Here is a 21805-nt window from a genome sequence, read left to right as displayed (position 1 = left end):
ATGGCTTTTCATTTCAAAAACTCAAACTAGTAAAATAAACTTTAAATCTGTATCTCTTTCTACAGGTGCCGCTGAATGTGGTAAGCATCTCCAGTGCTTTATGCTTCTATTTTGGAGTTCCATCATTTGCAGTTTTTTTAAAAAAAATTGCATTATGACTGCTGTCATATTTACAACCATTGATATGCAAAGTGTGGCCATACACCAGTTTAAGCTTCAAAGACTGCAGTCTCTTCTGGTAATGATACATCTCAGAGCTGACATGTAGTATTCATAAAGCGGTGTGATTGCAGTCATGGCACCAGCATCTTTGGAATGCCTGGAATCCTTGCAAAACTTTGCTCGAGTTACCTGCCACTCTCTGGCAAGAGTAAATGAAATGCAACTATTCAGTCTTCTTTGACCAGAGTGCATTAGTAACCTCACTGACACAAATGTTCCAATCAGTGTATAAAATTCACAGCTCCGCTGACCTGCCTCCACTAGAAATGCAGCCCTCCTCCTCTGAGATTAGACTTTAGTCATATATTTCTTAGCGAATCTGAGGTCCATGTAGGAGAATTCTTCTCTTGGTCATGTTGGTGAGAACCTTTCTTTCTCTCATCCTGCTTTCTGCTTCTTCTAGTGGTACCTCTTTTCTACTTAGTGCCCTCTGCTCATTCTCCCTGTTATGCTGTACTCATACGTCTACAAGAACTAACTGCTGTAGAAGTCCTGAAACCAAGACAAATTCCTATGGCAAAATGAAGACTTTAACAACTGTAAACAATCTAGAATAACTATACCATTATCCAATCAACATAACAATGGGGAGAACTTAATCATCAAAATCTTGCAATTATTTAATATGATGGCAATGGTTTGCTTCCTATCTGCCATTAAACCCTTGATCCCACTTGGTTTAACACACAGCTTTAGATGAAGTAACTCACTCCAATTCAGTACCGCTAATACATATATCTTAAACTTGTGATCTTCCCCAATATATGTCTGTTATGTAATAACATTGCACATGCTAACACTACCACACTATAGCAAATGTGTGAACAAACAAATATTGCCACTCAAACTTTTCACCACCTTGAACACCGAACAGCATAGTGCTACACAGTAAAATTTAAACTAAAGTTTAGATACAACTATAAAAGCAAGGCCTCTATTTACAATGTCTAGTCCTGATTAAGGGTCTTGGCCTGAAACTTCAACTGTTTATTCATTTCCATAGATGCTGCCTGACCTGCTAAGTTCCTCCAGCATTTTGTATGTGTTGCTCTATTTCTAATATAGACTATTCCCTATGAATACAATAAATATAGTTTCACTTATCAGCTCAATATATCTACTCGGTCTCTGGTTAATCGAACAGTAAGTAGTACTGCAAGTTTGGTAAAAGTGAGTTTTTTATGTTGCATTTTAAATCTCTATATCCACCAGAAAGATTCTTAAAGAACTGATAACAAAGAGAGAGAAAAAAAACTGGAAGGCTTACTATGGCTGCTAATCTACTTATGTCTTCACCAATATGGCATTTTACCCAGTGAGATTCTTGGCAACCTTTAAGGGACTGAAAACAGCTGAAGTGGCCAAATAAGGCTGGGAATTTAAAAACAGGAGATATTAACATTCATTTGTGTCCATATCATAATACATTGCCAAGTCTTGCCATTGCAGTGCTCCAACTTTTATGTGATAAGTTAAGCAAAAAATGAAAATAATCTGAACAAGTCCAACATTTTATGTCATGTCTATCAGTTAATCTTCCCAAGCTCCAGTGACTTCGATAGCTCCAGTCAACTACTGTTACACACTGTCAATTACAAATATATCCAAATAAGTTAAATTATGAGAACTGCAGTCAGCACTGATTTACAACTTGAATACTGACAGATTAAACAAGACTGTCTGGGGTATCCTGACCAAGAGGCTGATTGTATTTAGATGTGTGAATGGAAGTTAGCCATTTACTTGCTGCCCTGTAGCAGCCCAACAATATCTGTTGATCCATTAGTTACTAATTATCATTCATCTGACAAATTATATGCTTCTTCTTTAAATGTAAAATAGCTCAGCACCCCCAATAAAATGTTAACCTTTTCAATTTAAGCTACACTGCAGAACTAGTGGAAGCAATAATAAAAGGAACCACTGTTTAATCCAATACTTATCAAGACATATTTTGCATGATGTTTAAATAAACAGGCATCATTCCCATTTCAAAATTAAAATACTCTACAAAAGTCAAAACAATGCAAGTGTACAATTAGGTTCATCAACCAAAAAACCTGGAAGTAATTTGTAGCTCATGAAATCAATAGGAAATGAAATAATCTGCAATAAAGTTAGTACAACCAGTAGAGTCACTACTCCACAGTGCCAGCGATGTGGGTTTTATCCTGAACTCAACACAGTGTTTCTGTGGAGTATGCACCATTTCCCTGTGACTACATCGGTTTCTTCTAGGTGCTCTGGTTTCCTTCCTTCTCCCAAAGACGTGCAAGATGGTAAATTAATTGGCTACTGTAAAGTGGTCGAGTCTGGGTGGGGGGGGGGGGGGTGGAGATGAGTGAAGTGTGGAGAGAATTGAAAATGGGATTAATGTAAGATTAGTGTAAATGGATGTCTGATGCTTGGCATGTACTTCAAGTACCAGTCTGTTTCTTTACTATGTTTCATGAACAGAATGACTTCCTGTGATGACATTTTAGAAAAGCATTTACTTGATTGTCCATGAAGATATATACATATTTTTAGACATGTTCCATTCACTCTATTACGTGCACTGAACAATTTTTGAGGTTAAAACTAAAGAAAAATTTATTTCTAAATAAAGAGTAACATTTTTAAAAATACAACAATTTCATTTTCATCTGTAGGTTAACTCATGGCACCTCTGTCTTCTTACCAATCTGTTGTTCTTCTGACATTTTTCTCCCAAAAGGGAGATTTATCCAAATAACCTTCTACTCCAACAAAAACTCTATGATTTCTTGTTTTATTTGAAAAGCAACAAAGGCATAATGACATAGTAAGCAAGCATTATGTGGAACCTAGCACAGCCTTTTCAGTCAAGACACCAAACCGGGGTTTGAATATAATAATTTAGATGTTAACCTTTCAATAGAGCTTTCAAATTCACTGAGAATGACCATTGGGAAGTCTCTTTCCTCTGATGACTGTGAGAGTCTTACAAAAACAAATCTGGGTGGTCTCAGAAGTTCATGGTGAGGTTCATATTGGAGGCTTACACTTACACACTAATCATCAACTGACAAACTGACATAAAGATGCTTTTCTGAGATTGGGGTAAACTGGGAGCTTTATCAGCATTGAATAAAAGCTGACTTTTGCAGCATTTCCTGCATAAAACGGTTGCATTAATATTCTTCATGTTCTGTGAAAATAAGAAATGAAAATACTGAGATGCTGGAAGATGACAAGTATTCATAAAATATTGCAATGCTTGGAGAGTTGAAGTGATGGGAAAACATGGAATTTACAAAAAAGCACTAGCCACATATTTGTGATTTTTTATCAAATAGTTATTCTACAATATTGCATTTAATTACAAAAATATTATTAACTTCAATCTCAAAATTAACAACCAGAGCCACAGCAATTATACAGATTCTAATCACTACATTAGTTTATTCAATTGAATGTTTTGGGCCAAGACCCTTTATCAGAACTGGAGGAATAAGATGCGAAGTCAAGAGTAAGAAGGTGAGGAGAGGGGAGGAAGAAATACAAAGTACTTGCTGCCTTCACTTTATAACCAACATTGAAGCTCTATAGCACTATTTGCATACATTATGAACTTCTCCAAACCTATCACTCTCTGAAATCTCCACACCACTCGCATTGGCCTTGTGCACAATCCTAATCTTAATTGCTTCCTGATCTCATACATTCCACTAGTCAAAAGAAAGCTTCCAGACAGTGAGAACCTCAGTTTTCCCTCCTTTAATCTTTCTACTCTCTACTTTTCTCCATTTCTTGAAAGCAATCATTCAAAGCCACCTCACTTGATAAAGAACAGTGATGACCACTCATCTTAAAGTGAGGGCAGTATCAAATTTTGCTTACTATCTTGTTAGATATTCAAGATGAAATCTAAATATAATTTATTATTTTTGAAAGCCATCTATCTCCTCCTACAACCAAAACCAAGTAACATAAATGATAACAAGGCTTTGCTCCTAGATGAGCCCAATGCTTGTCAAGCTCATTTTGAAAAACCTTCCCCATAAGTACAGAAGTCTTTGGTCCCACACCACCAGGTTTGGGAACAGTTATTACCCTACGACCACCAGGCTTCTGAACCACCATGGATAACTTCACTCACCACAAATATAAACTGGTTCTACGATTCATTTGCAAGTATTCATTACAACTCATGTTTTCTGTGTTATTTTTCATTATTTGCACAGTTTGTCTTCTTTTGCACATTGGATGTTTGTCAGTCTTTGTTTATAGACAATAGACAATAGGTGCAGAAGTAGACCATTCGGCCCCTCGAGTCTGCACCGCCATTCTGAGATCATGGCTGATCATTCACTATCAATACCCAGTCCCTGCCTTGTCCCCATATCCCTTGATTCCCCTATCCATCAGATATCTATCTAGCTCCTTCTTGAAAGCATCCAGAGAATTGGCCTCCACCGTCTTCCGAGGCAGTGCATTCCACACCTCCACAACTCTCTAGGAGAAGAAGCTCTTCCTCAACTCTGTTTTAAATAACTGACCTCTTATTCTCAATCCATGCCCTCTGGTACTGGACTCTCCCAACATCTGGAACATATTTCCTGCCTCAATCCTATCAAATCCTTTAATTATCTTAAACGTTTCAATCAGATCCCCTCTCAATCTCCTCAATTCCAGCATGTACAAGCCCAATCTCTCCAATCTCTCTGCCTAAGACAGCCCTGCCATCCCAGGAATCAACCTAGTGAATCTACGCTGCACTTCCTCAACTGCCAGAATGTCCTTCCTTAAACCTGGAGACCAAAACTGTACACAATATTCCAGGTGTGGTCTCACCAGGGCCCTGTACAAATGCAAAAGGACATCCTTGCTCTTGTATTCAATTCCCCTTGTAACAAAGGCCAACATTCCATTTGCCCTCTTCACTACCTGTTGCACTTGCTCATTCACCTTCATTGACTGGTGAACTAGGACTCCTAGGTCTCTTTGCATTTCTCCCTTACCTAACTCTACACCGTTCAGACAATACTCTGCCCTCTTGTTCCTGCTTCCAAAGTGGATAACTTCACATTTATTCACATTGAATGACATCTGCCAAGTATCTGCCCACTCACCCAGCCTATCCAAGTCTCCCTGTATTCTCCTAATGTCCTCTTTGCATGTCACACTGCCACCCAGTTTAGTATCGTCAGCAAACTTGCTGATATAGTTTTTAAAGCCCTCATCTAAATCATTGACATAAATCGTAAAGAGCTGTGGTCCCAATACAGAGCCCTGTGGTACCCCACTAGTCACCTCCAGCCAGTCCGAGAAACACCCATTCACTGCTACCCTTTGCTTTCTATCTGCCAACCAGTTTTCTATCTATGTTGAAACCCTGCCCCCAATGCCATGAGCTCTGATTTTACTCACCAATCTCCTATGTGGCACCTTATCGAATGCCTTCTGAAAATCTAGGTATACAACATCCACTGGCTTACCCTCGTCTAACATCCTTGTTACACCCTCAAAAAACTCCAACAGATTAGTCAAGTTTATGTATAGTTTTTTTTGTAAATTCTATTGTATTTCTCTATTCCTGTAAACACCTGTAGGAAAATGAATCTCAAGTTAGTATATGGTAACACATACATACTTTGATAGTAAATCTACTTTCAACTTTTCACTTCATACCAATGCAGCACTATTAGTAGACAACATGATTCTGAGGCAAAGTAGGATGAAGAGCAGCATCTACAGACAGTTTGCAAATGACTAGGAATATATAGATAGTATAAAATTCTGAATTGGCGAACTATAATTTGTATTGGCCTTGTATTTGCATTTTATTTATTCTTTGTATTCCAAGACATTTTTCGCGATAAGCACTGATATTACATCAGCCCCACTCAAAACATTATGAAGTTGATCAAACAAGTTTGTTGCAGTGTAAGGGTGGTTTACCCGCAGAGGAAATGCTAAAACATAAGCTGCTTGGTTCCCAGCAGTACAACTCTGCATTTATTGTCGTCATCAGGAGTTTGCTGTACAGTACACCTAAAAACAGAAACAAGTTGGCTCTTAAAGGCATATTACCCATGGTGGCAGACAACAGAAATGCATGTTATAAATGCATCTTATGGCTTCCTTGCGGGGGGGGGGGGGGGGAGGAAAGAGAGGAGAGAGAGGGAGAGAGGGAAAGAGAGAGAGAGAAGGGGAAGGGGAAGAGAGAGATTGTGTGTGAGTGAGTGAGTGACTGGATTTTCTGAAAAGAACAGAAACTATTCATAACTGGAATAGATAGAAATAATTTTTATTGTGCCAACAAGGCCAGAAAACCTGCCAGAGTGGATTTCCGACCTACCAGAGATGATCCCTGGTTAATGGAGCCATGCTGCAAGGAACTCCATTGCCTTATAAGGCATGTTAAGATGATCTCCATAGAACCAGAAAAGTAGTCCCTCATAAAGACACAGTTATCCAACCAAGGACATACATACAAACAAATTACACATCATTTACTCCACCCACATACATAAACACTACCGTTCCTATATTAGCTTTTGTACCCAATCTACCACTAACATTCAACCCTTCACTCACAACATAAAAGGGAAATCTTCAAAGGTAATACACAGGCCATTCACTAGCCTTTAGCTCTTCCAGTTGGGTTAAAGCAATGAGCAAAAGAAGGAGGTACCCTCAAGCCCAGTGCTATATCAGACTGCAGATGTTCCTCCACCCATGGATAGAGAGACAACTGAGACATAAACTACTTCATATTTAGAAGCCACATGAAATATCCAAAGTCTGCTTATGAACAATATTATAATGCTTAATCCAACCCATTTGAAATGATCTGCAGTGAACATGTATATTAACACACACGTAAAGCTATATGGCACACTTTTCATTATAGCATTTAAATTACACTTTCTTTTTTGAGTATTTGGACAAGAAGGTCCCTATTTTGTGCTCTCTCCTTCACACACTTCATGTCACCTATTGGATACTGATGACCAAAGTATATCACTGCATCTGATATTCCACCTGGCCTTTATTTGCACTCTCAACCTGGAGGTGTTCAAAGTCAGGTTTAACATCATTGGCATATGTCATGAAATTTGTGTTTTGCAGCAACAGCACATTGCATTACAAAATAATTTTTTTTAAACTTTAAATTATGGTAAGTATATATAAAATTAAATAAATAGTGCAAAAAGACAGGAGAAAAAAAATAATGAGGTAGTGTTCATGGATTCATTGTCCATTCAGAAATCTGAAGGCAGAGAGGGAGAAGCTGTTGTTGAAGTGCTGAGTTTGTGTCTTCAGGCTCCTGAACATCCTCCTTGAGAAGGGGCATGCCCTTATTGGTGGGGGTATTTAACGATTGACGCCGGCTTTTGTAGGCATTGCCTTTTGAAGGTGTCCTTGATGCACGCAATAATGGTGATCACAATGAAGCTGGCTGAGTTCACATCTTTCTGTAGCTGTTTCCGATCCTGTGCAGTGGCCTTCCATACCAGATGGTGATGCAGCCAAAGATAACTGTATCACTAAGGTACCAAGAACAAATCCTGTTCAAACCTTAATGTCTCTGGTTTGTAAGATGTACCTTTGACTGATCGGACAACTTAAGGTCGGATTTTATATGAAATGAGCGCACCATCTTTAGGATTTTTCAAAGAAAATAACAGATGTATTCTTGCATAAACTGTCAGCTTGCTTGAATATTCAACACAAGGTTTTATTTTGAATCTAGTGTACCAAAATAATAGCAACTGTCAGGACATGTGCCAAATTTTAATAGATATTACTTACAAGGCAATTTTAGAATGCTATGCAATTTTCTTTTGAAAGTGCTTAACCGGGAGGATTGTTGTTGGAAAAATCAGTGTTGTAAACACATTTACTGGGAGCTCGTTTTCACTATCCAAACAAGGGGTTAATACTTTAGAGGAAAAGTTATATTAAAAAAGATATCTTCAAAGACTTTGCCCACAGAGGAAAAATTAAAAAGGCCTTAAAATCATCTACACTTTGATGAATCACATGTATTGTATATTGTATAGCTTTACTGACAAAAAAGTATGTAGTACATGCACCTCTCAAGTATGATTTGACTATGCCATTGGAAGCAGGAAACTTTCTAGTTAAGATGGCGCCCAGCTGCAACCTCTGTCAAATTGCTGCAATTTCTAAAGTAAGGACATGTTCGGCACAGCTTTGTGGGTCAAAAGGCCTGTATTGAGCTGTAGGTTTTCTATGTTCCTAAATATGTTTCAGACTTAGCTGTTTTTTTTAGGTTTTTGGGGACAGAGAGAGGAGTTAGGGGCCAGGTTAGGGTTTAGGGTCAGAGTTGTGGGGGAATCAAGAGGACTGGCAGGAGTCTAAGCCTCCACTCCACATTCATAGACCATCATGGACTTGGTCGGAGGTTGGGCTGGTAGACCAGTGGGCCAAGAGCAGGTGCCCCCCAGATATTGCCACCGATTCATCAGTGTGTTTTGGGATCAGAGTCCCGTGCAGGCAGGAGGCAGGAGCAATGGTGACACCCTAGGTGCACGAATTAGCAAGACTGGAGTTTGAGGCCTAGTGTCTGGATCCTGTCATCGTCAATAGTCTGGAGTTTGGGTTCTCATCCAATTCCTTGTTCATCGACATCACCAAGAGTGAAGCCCAGGGTGGAAAACAAAGATCGATTGGAAGCTCAAAGGTCAATTGGATGTCCAGAATTCAAGGCATGATGGCTGGTGTCCTGAATCTGCAAATCTCTAGGAATCTGCTGTGGAAGTTGAAGACCTGTCTGCAAATCCATGAGCCCGCTGGAGGCTGTAGACAGCCTGTCTTGAGGTTAGATGAATGTGTATATGTGTGTGTGGCTGGGTGTGAGGGGGAATGGGATTTGTTTTGCTGTTGTTGCTTGTATGTTCTGTTTGTTGTGTTTGCTGTTGTTCTGCCAGGTGTGAATGCTGTTTGCACTGGAATGCATGGCAACACTAGCGGACTGCCCTCAGCATATCCTTGGGTGTGTTGGCTGTTAATACAAACAACACATTTCACTGTATGTTTCGATGTACATGTGATAAATAAATATGAATCTGAATAAGAGGAGAAGGATTGGGAAAGAAGAAAAAGGATCTAGTGTTTTCCCAGCGTATATGATGAATTAGCTCTTCTCTGGTTTCCAGCCAGGTACAGGTATCGATTTTAACCAATGTTTTGATGACAAACTCTGCCATCTTCATCAGGAGTAATGCCGAGACATGTCTACTCCAATGGTATATATACCTCTGTAATCCACTCCTCTTGTTTGGTTCGACCTCATCCAATCATGTTTCCACTGTCTCACCTTATTTACAATCAAATTCTAGTTCTTATGTAGAGCAAGATCTTCATCTTTGCAAATTTTTTTTCTCTTTAGTTTTATTTCAATAGCTTCCTTTACCATGCTGCCCCAAAAAGCCATTGGCACGGCATAGTAGTTTTGTGCTGTTGAAGTCAAAAAAACTTCGGTAAAGAAGCTTTGGATGAAATATCTTCAGCAGTATTTTTCCAAATGTGGCTGAAAAGGAAGTCCTAGAGCTATGTTGCTTGTCTCCCCACCACCACCAGTCCCAGAACACCTGGCTGTGAAGTAACTTACAAGCTTCCATTTTGTAAATATTAGTTGTCATCCATTACATTATCCAAATAGTTATTATTAATATGAATACAGGTTTCAACAGAACATTTCACATTTGTGGTCCTGAGATGCAGACATGCAGTGGAGGCGACCCCAGGAGTTGACAAATCATTTCTTAACCCCAGCTAGATATTCAAACACCCATGCTCACTCATTGAGATGACAAATAGTGAATGAAGAAGGAACTCTGGAATGATTTCTCTTGAACTCACATTAGGATACAAGCTACCTTCATTGAGATCAACTAAGGGCACAAACCAAGAAAAAATGGTAACAGGCAAACACGAGAAAATCTGCAGATAATGGAAATTCAAACAACTACATAAAATGCTGGTGGAATGCAGCACGCCAGGCAGCATCTATAGGAGAAGCACTGTCGACGTTTCGGGCCGAGACCCTTCATCAGGACTGGGTAACAGGATAGGATTTAAGGCAATTGTTTACATGCTTAGACGGTGCACTTGCAAATATTACTTACTAGAAATTTGTTTTTGATTCTTGTCATTGCAACCTTGCACTGATAATTTAAGGGCAAGTAAATGAAAAATGAAGCATTATTTTCAAGCCATATTTTCCATATACAATATTTAATCCACTAACTAATGTTACATTATGTACAAATGAAGCTTATACTACATAATTGTCTCTTTAACAAGCATAGGAGCTGAATTTCTAGAGTTACCATGTGATGACAGCCATAAACTGCAATCATATCATAGAATTGAAGTATGTACTGCTTGTGTAATAAGAGTGGCCCTGTGGTTCAACAGAGACTATCAGTCTGGAAACACAATATAATTTTATAGTTATTAGATGCACGTATTTGCGCATTCAATATATAACTCATGTGTTTGCTAAATATTTGAAAGAAACATTTCACATTCTGCCATTAATAACAGTGGCTTTCGAATTTTCTTAAACTTAAGATAAAATCTATGTATTACATAGCACACAGATGTTTTAAAGACTAAAGAAGCTTTGCCTTTTCTTAAAACAATGCTGAATAACTTATTGGAGTGATGGTGGGGGTGGTGGTGATGAAAAATCTGTAATATCTTTTAACTGTTTGACCCAGCCCGGTCAAGTAATGTAATACTCTTTTGTTAAAGTGATCTAGTGTGTGCCATGGTAACAATTAGTTCATTGGGGCCAGAGTTTTGAGTTCAGGTACCTTCTCAACACACAGGCACAGTAAAATTGAAAAAAATACAACTGTCTTCACTATAAACTTCAGGACATGTTTAAAAGGTCTATAAATGTATAAATGCACATGGAAAATACTTTTATTTACAATTAGCCTACCATAGGAATATGGAAATAATTGCAGTGCATGTGAGTCTTGTGCAATTTCTTCCCTTCAGCATAAAGTTCAATAACAAAATGAAGAAAGAAGGATATCCACTTTCTTCCCTTAACAATTTTAATACAGAGACTAATTCTTTTGAATATTATGACTAGATAGACATGGACCTTACACAGCTGCAACTCTTGTTCCATATCACACAGATAAAACCATGCAGTTTTACTGTGGCTCTAAACCTGATCTCTGTCTGTGCTGCCAGTTCACCTCCAGCTGCTTGTAGACTGTTTCACACTAAGCCTCTTGTTTATATCATTCCTGCAATTAAGCTGAGGCCAAAGAGAGAAGTCCCAAAGAGGGTGGCAAAAGTGCATGGCAGTGAAATGAATTTCAGACCCTTTTTTTTCCAGTAGCCATTTCAGGACATCTCAGAAAGATGAATCACTTTTCTAAATGAGGAACCCCAAAGGTTCTCTTGACTGAAGTAATTGCCATTGTTAGAAATTAGATTCTGGGACTGGCATATAACTTCTTTGTTACTTCATAACAAAATAGGTGACTGAATAAATTAAGCAAAGTCAGTGAGACAGATCATTACAGATACAGAAGTGTTGTAAACCTCTTAGAAACCTGATCGGCTGACTATTCAGCCTTTTATTGGAAATATTCTGACTGCACTTGTGAATTTAAAGCAATGTAACCTTTTTCAAATTGATTTTTAAAAAGAAATGCTTTGATATTTATAGTAACAAGATATTCTTTCTCGACACCTAATACTTATGGCATTTGTTGTAACAAGTACTGCTTAGTATTTACTCCAAAAATATATGTACAATTAATAGCTGCTATTTACAATGACATCTTCTAAAAAGACCAATCATATTGCTTATTACTTGTATCACAGTTTATTTGGGGCTGATTGCATCTCTTGGCAATATGGCACTAATGGTTGTTTATATTTAAAGATCACCAGCACAATTACTGCAGTTAAACTTCTTAGCAATGAATGATGTCATTCTCCTTCTCCCTTTTTCCATTCTCCACTCTAGCAGCCCTCTCACCTCCTCTCTTCACCTGCTCAATACCTCCCTTTAGATCTCCTTGTCCTTCCTGTCCTCTCCTATAATATTCCTTCTTCTTCAGCCCTTTACATCTTCCACCCATCAGCTCACAGCTTCTTGCTTCAACTACCCTCTCCCATTTACTGACCTTCCACCTCAGCCGCCTCACCTATCAGCTCAACACACACAAAATGCTGGAGGAACTCAGCAGCCCAGGCAACATCTATGGAAAAGAGTACATTCAGCATTTTGGGCCAAAACCCTTCAGCAGAAATGACTTCAGCCCGAAATGTCGACTGTAAGTCCTACCGAAGGGCTGCAGCCCAAAACATCAATTGCACTCTTTTCCATTCTGCTTTCTTCCCCTTCCACTCTGATCCTGATGAAGGGTCTCAACCTGAAATGTTAACTGTTTCTTCCCATCCATAGATGTTACCTGATTTGCTGAGTTCATCATTATTTTCTGTGTATTGCTCAAGATTCCCAGTATCTGCAGTATCTCTTGAGTTTATGGTGGTACAATACAGCAGTCTGCACTAAAAATCCAAAGAAACACAGCATAAAATCCACAACAGCCACTGTGGATTTAAATTCAGAAGATTTAATTGTATGTTTTTTTGTAATGGCTAGTTTTGGTAAACCTAATCCTGAAACCAACAAATTATTATAAAATGCCTTTGGCTCATAATTGTCTTTCTGGAATTAAAATAATTTACCATTCTTACCTGGTCTTGATTATGTGTGCCACTAGACCCACAACAACGTGGTGATTTTAACCACTGTCTGAAGTAGTCTTGCTTTTGCCACTCATATGACAAAACCAAAACAGTTGGGACATAATAAGAATAAAACTGGACTAGCCATCTGGCATCCACTGATATACCAGATATAGGTAAGGCAAAGTCAAACCAATTCAGGTGACTTCCCATAGTCCTCCTCATAAATACTTAGGGAAGGTGTTGAAATTGGGAGAAATATCCTACAGGCTTGTTCATGACAGACTTAATCTTAAAGAGTCTCAATAAAATTGAAGTCTGTAGGAATCGAGTGGAAAGCATACCAGTATCCATGGTATGGATTCATACCAACAAGTAAGTGAGATGCTAATTGGTGTTTGAGGTCAATCATCTAAAGTCCAGGTTTGAACCAAAAAGTAAATACCGGAAGTAATTAGCTGATCAAGCAGCACCTGTGGAAAAGATCAAGGAGCCTTTCATCACAGCTAGGAAAAGAAAATAAAACAAGTCAGCTTTAGATTCAAGATTCAAGACTGCTTAATGTAAGGAGAACAAAATAATTCTCACTCTGAAACTGATGCAACACTGAAAGACACAAAAGATAAAGAACACAATAATAAAAAACACAAACAATAAATATACTTACTCTGTGTGTGTGTGTGTATATACACCTATATATATATATATATATACACACACACACACACATACACAGAAAAAATAGATAAATTGATTGTATGCACATAAAGACATAAAGTGACACCGAGAAAGTGGGGAGAGGAATCGCAAAGGTGGAACCCAGAACCTAGGGACCATCTCTGATAGGGTGAGACAGAGAGTTAGGGCAGTTATGAGCAGGGTAGCTTAAACTTAATTGTCAATGTAGTGTATTGTTACTAGTGAGGTTGTGAACGGTACCCTGCAAGGCAGAACATACAAAGGAAAGAAAAATAAAGACAAAAATGAGCTAAAATAATGACAGGTGAAATAAATCAGTTCTATTACAAATAGAAAGAAAGAGTGAGTTATCCCATGCTGGAGCATTAGGCACTGTATCTTTCAGGATACAATGTGCTCAGATATACCTGGAGTTCCTCAAGGGACATTTCTAAACGTAACTTGATCCATCAACGGCCTTTCATCATTTGGTTAGAATTCAGGGCATTCACTAATGAATGCAGAGTATTCAGTCTCATTAATTTTCAGCAATAAGGAACAATTTTCTTAAGTTGCCTTGCAGGGTGGAGCTCTAACGTTCAAAGATCTTCACACCATCCAGGTCAAAGCAGCCTACTCGTTTGGCACTTTATCTACAACCGTACACGTCCTTCTTACATCTAAGCGGGTACCAATCTACAATGAGAACCTGCCTCAGAAAGGTCTTAGAATGATGTCCTTTCCAGCTCTGATTGTCATCACCACAAACAGTGGCTGTTGCTTTAACAGCCTTAACTAACTCTCCTAAAGCAACCAACCCCCAGCTTCCCCCATCAGTGCCCACCCACACTTAGCTCATGACCACCAATCTGTCAGCCCAGTCTGCACTATTTTCAAGCTTACTCACTCACCCCTCTACCCTGCTGCTCTGAACTCGTCATCAAATTCTGCCACGCCCATCCTTAATATTCTAGCCCACCTTCCAGTTTTGCTGCTTCCTAAGCTTCCCACTGCCACCAAAACCTCTCCCCAACCTCCTAAAACGACTTCCCCACAAATCCACCAGATTGGTCCAGCACTTTCCCATAAAGATGAAGGGGGATGGTTCCAGGCTTGTTCCAGAGCTGTTTCACGTGATACCACATATTGCAGTGGTGAATGCTGATTAAAGTGTTCATTGGCTTATGTTACAACAATAGATTAACACAACTAATTGAGATTAAACCATATAATTGAGCCAAAAATAATTTCAGTCCATCTAAAGCTAACATCAGCACGATTAAACAGGCAACAGCCTTAATCTCAAGAGAATCTGGTGATTAAATTAATCTAACCCTAAACAGATCAGTGATAAAGCTACTTTTGGATTATCAAGTGAAGTCACGGCATTATAGACCAAATATAGAACTATGTATAATCCTTCCAAATCCTGTTTCTCCCTCTTACTAATGATCTAATGGGGTAGGTTTAAGGTCAATCTCCCAAATAAAATGTTAAGTTCTGCATTAAACTTATGTATTTTGATGAATTTTCAAAACTTGCATTTAAAAACATGCAAGTGAGACAATTATAATTAAGAAGATAAAATGAGTGTATCCATTTTTAATAAACTAACCAGTTTTACCACAAAACCCAGTTGCTTGGTTACATTCCTCTTTCCGGATACTCTTTCCACAAATGGATTCTCTTCTTGCCTATCCCCTAAATATTTCACTGAGGCTTCTACAATCCATTGCCAGCTTCAGCCGTTGATGATTCATTCTAAGGGTGGACCTGCTACACTGAAAGCTGGAATTTCCATCCTTGTAACAAACTAAGCAACAAGTATTAGCTGCTGCTGTGACTGCTACAGCAAATATTATGCAGAACCAATCATAAGAATTGTTCAGCCAGATCCTTAAAAGGAAGCAAAGTCACTGAAATCTCAAAAGCAGTTTTATGACAATAAGATATAAAGAGTACACCACGTAGCTTACAATAAGAATGCCAGATACCAGGCACCACTGTCTACAGATATATATTGAAAACATGTCCGTACGAATGAGAAACACAGCTTTGCCTGGGTTCCAGTTTTTTGCTGGCACAGCTGTCTAAAACTTTATATGGTTAAATCCAACTCTGTGACTTCTCATTGAAGCAAAGCTCCATGTTCTTCTTGTTAATTTACTTCAAAACTACTGAAGTTCACACAAACATAAATTGCTTATTCAATTTTTAATACAAATGCGATCATTTATGTTTATATTGTTAACAATGAGTTTTTTAATATATAGCCATACAGGGTTACGATGAGTCTATAACGTCAATGCATCAGTGAAATAAACTCACCATGCATCACAGCTTGCTGAACATTTTATAACAGTCACTCATTGATGTATAAGAAAGGACAGAGAAAACAAGAATTATTCCAATACCTAAGTGTTAGTGGGATTGATTTGTTTTATAAACCTGGTGTGAAAAACAAACTGTATTTCAATTTCATATTTTAACATGGACAACATTTGATGTATTCAGCTTACCTGACTCAGAATGTAACAAAGCTCATATACATGAATTCTCAATGATCAAATCATACAGAAACGAAAGAGATTGATGACAGATGTATTATTATACAGCACCAGATCAGATTTCTGAAAATATCTCAAAGCATTTCTGAAAGTACATTTTGAAATTCAGTTACTGTCATGGAGATAAAGAATACATATTTCTGAGAAGAGATGAGTAGATTACTTTGCCCTTTCACATGTTAATGTACATGTTGAACAGATGCCAAGTGAAAATGGTTGGGACGCTGTCAATTAGCTGTGTCAAAAAGGAATTGGATAAATATTTGAACTGAATGAAATTGAAGGCTACAGGATAGGGGTAGAAAGAAAAATATTTGCTTCTATCATGTAACTAAATTGTTTCAAAGTTCTAATAGAATGAATTAATACCTTAAGCATATGTACGGAGCTAACTAATGTTTCTTATGGTGCTAGAGTGAATTTGTGAAAGAGAAGGAGGTGAATTCAGACAGCGGCAAATTCAGTATTAGAATACTGCACAAAGCCCACATCCCTCTATTCCCCATCTGTTCTTGTGTCTATAATTTCCATTGATTTCATAGTTCTATATTTTTCTGAATTCATGGGACAAGATCACTCAAGATCACTTCTCTACCTCAGAAAAAGAATATACACTACATGGAAGTACGAAGAGTAGGGACTACTATATAAAGCTAATCAGAAGATATATCACATGGATGCTTGATAACAAGGTACAGCACATTAAATGAAGCAATGAAGAAATTTACAGTATTCCTCAAATCCAATCTGCTAACAAATTAGATACATCTCATGGCTCATTTTCTCCCATTGTTCAGCTAGCTGCCATAGGGCCACTCAAACAATTTCATAAAACATTATTCTAATACTTTTTAACAAAAATAGAAAATGCTGGGAATATTCAGCAGCTTAAACTGGTCTGTGGGGAAAGATACAGAGTAAACATCTCACACTGATGAGTATTAATTATTTGGTATTATATCTCATAAGCTCCCAAAACTGTAAGAGTGCAATGAGTGAACAACTGGTTCTTCCTTAGTAATTTTAAGAAATCTGGTAATCATTGTAAACTGGAATAATTAGTTAACGTCAATGGATAAGTGTAATTCTGCACAGTTGGTTTGAGAGGTTGGTTGTGACCAGTCTGAACTCCTGCCTTAGCAAGGAACTGGCCCCTTTGCAATTTGCCTATTGCCACAATAGGTCAACGGCAGATGCAATATCAATGACTCTCACATGGCTTTAGACCACCTAGACAACACAAACACTTATGTCAGTTATGTCATCAACTATAGCTCAGCATTTAATCTCATCATTCCCACAATCCTGACTGAGAAGTTGCAGAACCTGGGCCTCTGTACCTCCCTCTGCAATTGGATCCTCAACTTCCTAACTGGAAGACCACAGTCTGTGTAGATTGGCACTCAACATCAGTAAAATAAAAGAGCTGCTTGTGGACTTCAGGAAGGGTAAGATGAACGAACACATCCCAATCCTCATAGAGGGATCAGAAGTGGAGAGAGTGAGCAGCTTCAAGCTCCTGAATGTCAAGATCTCTGAGGATCTAACCTGGTCCCAACATATTGATGTAGTCATAAAGAAGTTAAGACAGTGGCTATACTTTATTAGGAGATGGAAGAGATTTGGCATGTCAACCCGTACACTCAAAAACTTCTATAGTTGTACCATGCATCACTGTCTGGTATGGAGGGGCTGCTGCACAGGACCAAACGAAGCTGCAGAAGGTCGTAAATCTAGTCAGTTCCATTTTGGGCACTAGCCTACAAAGTACCCAGGACACCTTGAGGGAGTGGTGTCTCCGAAAGGCAGCGTCCATTATTAAGGACCTCCAGCACCCATGGCATGCCCTTTTCTCACCGTTACCATCAGGTAGGAGATACAGAAACCTGAAGGCACACACTCAGCAATTCAGGAACAGCTTCTTCCTCTCTGCCATCCAATTCCTAAATGGACATTGAAGCTTTGGAATATACTCCTGTTTTTGCACATTAAAAATTTTTTTTATTCAATATACGTAATTGATTTACTTCTTTATTTATTATTATGTTTTATTTTATTTATTATTATTATTATTCTTTTCTTTCTCTGCTATATTATGTATTGCATTGAACTGCTGCTGCTAAGTTAACAAATTCCACATCATATGCTGGTGATAATAAACCTGATTCTGATTCTGGTTACAGGAAATACAGCATTATTTTGATGACAAACAAGAGAAAACCTGTAGGTGCTGTATATCAAAGTAATACCCACAAAATGCTGGAGGGACTCAGCAAGTCAGGCAGTATCTGTGGAACAGAGTAAACAGTTGACATTTTGGGCCGAGGCCCTTCATCAGGACTGGAGAAAAGGGTGAGAAGTCTGAGTAAGAAGGTGGGAGGGGGGGAGAGGAGAGAAATAAATACCATGTAGTAGGTGATAGGTGAAACCAGGAGAGGGTTAAGGGTGAAGTAAAGAGCTAGAAAGTCGAATGTGAAAGAGATAAAGGGCTGGAGAAAGGGGACTCTGATAGGAGAGGACAGAAGGTCATGGCAGAAAGGCAAGGGGGAGGAGCACCAGAAGTAGGTGATGGACAGGTAAGGTGATAAGTTGTGAGAGGGAAATGGGAATGGGGAAAGGAGACGAGTGGGAGGCAACCCAGATGTAATATATGGTGTTGCTCCTCCAATCTGAGTGCAGCCCCATTGTGGCAGTAGAGGAGGTCATGGACTGACATGCTGGAATGGGAATGGGAAATAGAATTGAAATGGGTAGCCACCAGGAGATCCTGCTTTTTCTGGTGGAAAGAGTGTAGGTGCTCGGTGAAGCAATCTCCCAATCTACACTGGGTCTCATGATATACAGGAGGCCACATATGGAGCACCGATTACAGTAGATGAGCCCAACAGACTCACAGGTGATGTGTTGCCTCACCTAGAAGGACTGTTTGGAGCTGTTCCTCCAATTTTAATAGCCAGTTATTATAATAATTATAATAATAATGTCTTTCATTTTGTTTCAAAAATAGAGAGCTTATACGCATCAGGAATGAAGAATTAGAAACTACTCAGGAAAAAACAAAGTATAGACTTAAACACAAAGGACATGATTTGCAAGGGAGGCAAAAATTAGTTGCTGGTGTGGAGAGCAGGTTGAGAACTGAAGAAGATACGGGTTTGTTGTTGGGCTGGATAGTGACAGATAGAAGTCCATCCATACACGAGTACAAGCAAATGTATCTAGGGAGCTACCATAAAGCAAGAAAATAGACACTTTTGGGAGGATACTATGAGGTATGTAGCTCATATTTCACTACTATGTATAAAATATTGTGAATGATTTGAACTACTACTTTGATATGTTTGAGCTTTGACTGATTCTACTTGTAATGTTTCATAATCATTTATTAGATGACAGCTATGCTCAGAATCACTTCAACTATAAGTAAAATATAATTTTGTATGAATATTCTTTGCTTATTCACTGTTAATATGAACTGTTGTTAGATTTCTGTGGAAGAACTCTTAAGATTGCAAACACAAACTCTGGAAATGGTCCAACCATAACTGTAATTCCTTTAACAGCAATACAAATCACAATCTTTGGTTACTTTGTTAATCTCTTACCATTATACTTTATAAAAATTTCAGTAAGCTGTGTGTAGTGTGAGAAAACATCTCACAATTTATACTTCCGTAAAAAATCTACAAATGCTTTAAATTGATTTTCAAAATAAAGTATACAAGTTTGTTGGACAAAAGTCATTCTGTAGATGCTGGAAATCCAGAATAACACACATAAAATGCTGGAGGAACTCAGCAGGTCAGGCAGCATCTATAAAAATGAACGTTTTGGACCCAGACCCTTCATCAGGACTGGAAAGGAAGGGGAAAGATACCAGAATAAAAAGGTGAGGGAGGGGAAGGAGAACAATCTAGAAAGTGATTGGTGAAGCCAGGAGGGTGGGAAAGGTAAAGGGCTAGAGAAGACAGAATCTGATAGGAGAGTGGACCATGGGAGAAAGGGAAGGAGGGGCATCCCTGGGAGATAACAGACCGGTGAGAAGAGAGAAGAGGCCATGGACTAACATGTCAGAATGCTAATGACAACAGGAATTAAAATGGTTGGCCACAGAAAATCCGCTTTTGGCAGATGGATGGAGGTGCTCGACAAAGCCGCCCTCCAGTTTATGTTGAGTCACACCAATGCAGAGAATGGATGGATCCGGCCATTGTGTACGCAGAAGATATTAGCTTAATTAGGTGATTAATTATCAGTTTAATTAGTTCAGAACACCAGCATGGGCTGAACAACCTAACTCTGTGCTATACTGTTCAATGATCCATGTAAATACAAATGCCAGATCATAACGAGGATAGCACAATAGTTCTATTCACAATTTGGTCTATAAATCATACAGAAATACATACTGTACAATCATTGTGTTCAAGAAAACATAGCACGACATATTTGCACAACAAATTACACAACATGTCAGTGATACTGAACGTGCTTCTGATTCAAATTGCAAGATCAATTTTATCAGCATAGAAGGAAATCTTCAACACAATGGTTTGCCTCATGGCATAATTTGAGATGGCAAAGTGGCCATCTATTACTTAAACCATTGTACATGTGACAACAAATAGAATTAGTTAAGAAAGTCTTTAACTACTAAATATTAACTTTGCAAAATGCATGTTTTACACTCGATTATGTTGAACTTTGCTATTGAACTACTGGCTTTCATGTCAGAAGAATTAGTTTCCTTGTACAATTGTTGACATTCAATTGTACATTTAATTACTGCAACATTTTCTTACTGAAATACTGTACATTCCTTGTGCAATGTTTAAACCTACAGCAGTCCACATTCCAGTCCGAACATGAATGTCTCATTCATATTCCAACTTTACAGTTGTTATATCCTAAATCTGAAAAGCCAAGTAACATCACAAATGGAGTGCTCATGTGCAGATAGATAAATTGCAAGTTTATGTTTCAGTTTTCAGGGATAAGGATTCCTGGAGCACTAACTGTTTTTTTTACCAGTTTTAACATGGCACAACATGTACACGGACAGAAAATAGATTGCATCACCTACTACATGATACATCAAAATGTATTTTCATCACAGGTTGCAAAAACAAAAAACTAAAACAAGTTTATACAAAGGCAGCAATAGCATATTTAGATAATTGCTTTTGCCAAAGTGTTATCCACTTTAATCGAAAGATAATACTATAAACAACTTCAAAAGGAATGACATGATCAAAAAGTAGACAGCAAATACAATGTATCTAAAACAACACAAAGATGATGGATTTCCACCTGAAATGTTGTCTCTGTTTCACTCTCCCAGATGTAGATTGACTAGCTGAGTATTTCTTCTTTTTTCTATTGTTTTTTTCAGAGGAATGACATCATGACTAGGACAATTTGCACTTTTTAATTCAGTTTTAACATTTTAAATTTCACCATCTTTTAAGAAAGCTCTGAAAGGTTCAATGATTCAGTCAATTACCACGCTGTGGTTACTGAGCCCATCCCATAAGAAGATCAAGTCGCTCATTTATCAGTCTGAATTATATGACATCAGTCACAGAAGCTGCTAGACATTAGGAGTGCATTTGATAGCC

The 21805-nt window shown here is 38.3% G+C and overlaps 1 protein-coding gene across 2 annotated transcripts in view; it reads right to left on the bottom strand.

The window, feature by feature from the left end:
- gmds (GDP-mannose 4,6-dehydratase) overlaps positions 1–21805 on the bottom strand; it is a 631321-nt gene that overhangs the window by 330431 nt on the left and 279085 nt on the right. Inside the window, exon 9 of one of the 2 annotated variants that reach the window (XM_059945309.1) lies at positions 3191–3391. The exons of the other annotated variant lie outside the window; for it this stretch is intronic. Within the exon in view, the coding sequence (XP_059801292.1) occupies positions 3375–3391 (17 nt within the window). The 3' untranslated portion in view covers positions 3191–3374. Of the gene's footprint in view, positions 1–3190; positions 3392–21805 lie in introns of those variants that run through there. 2 annotated transcript variants of the gene reach the window in all.

This window comes from Hypanus sabinus, chromosome 20, assembly GCF_030144855.1.
Source record: "Hypanus sabinus isolate sHypSab1 chromosome 20, sHypSab1.hap1, whole genome shotgun sequence".
NCBI classification, from domain to species: Eukaryota; Metazoa; Chordata; class Chondrichthyes; order Myliobatiformes; family Dasyatidae; genus Hypanus; species Hypanus sabinus.
This window is presented reverse-complemented; position numbering and strand designations above follow the sequence as displayed.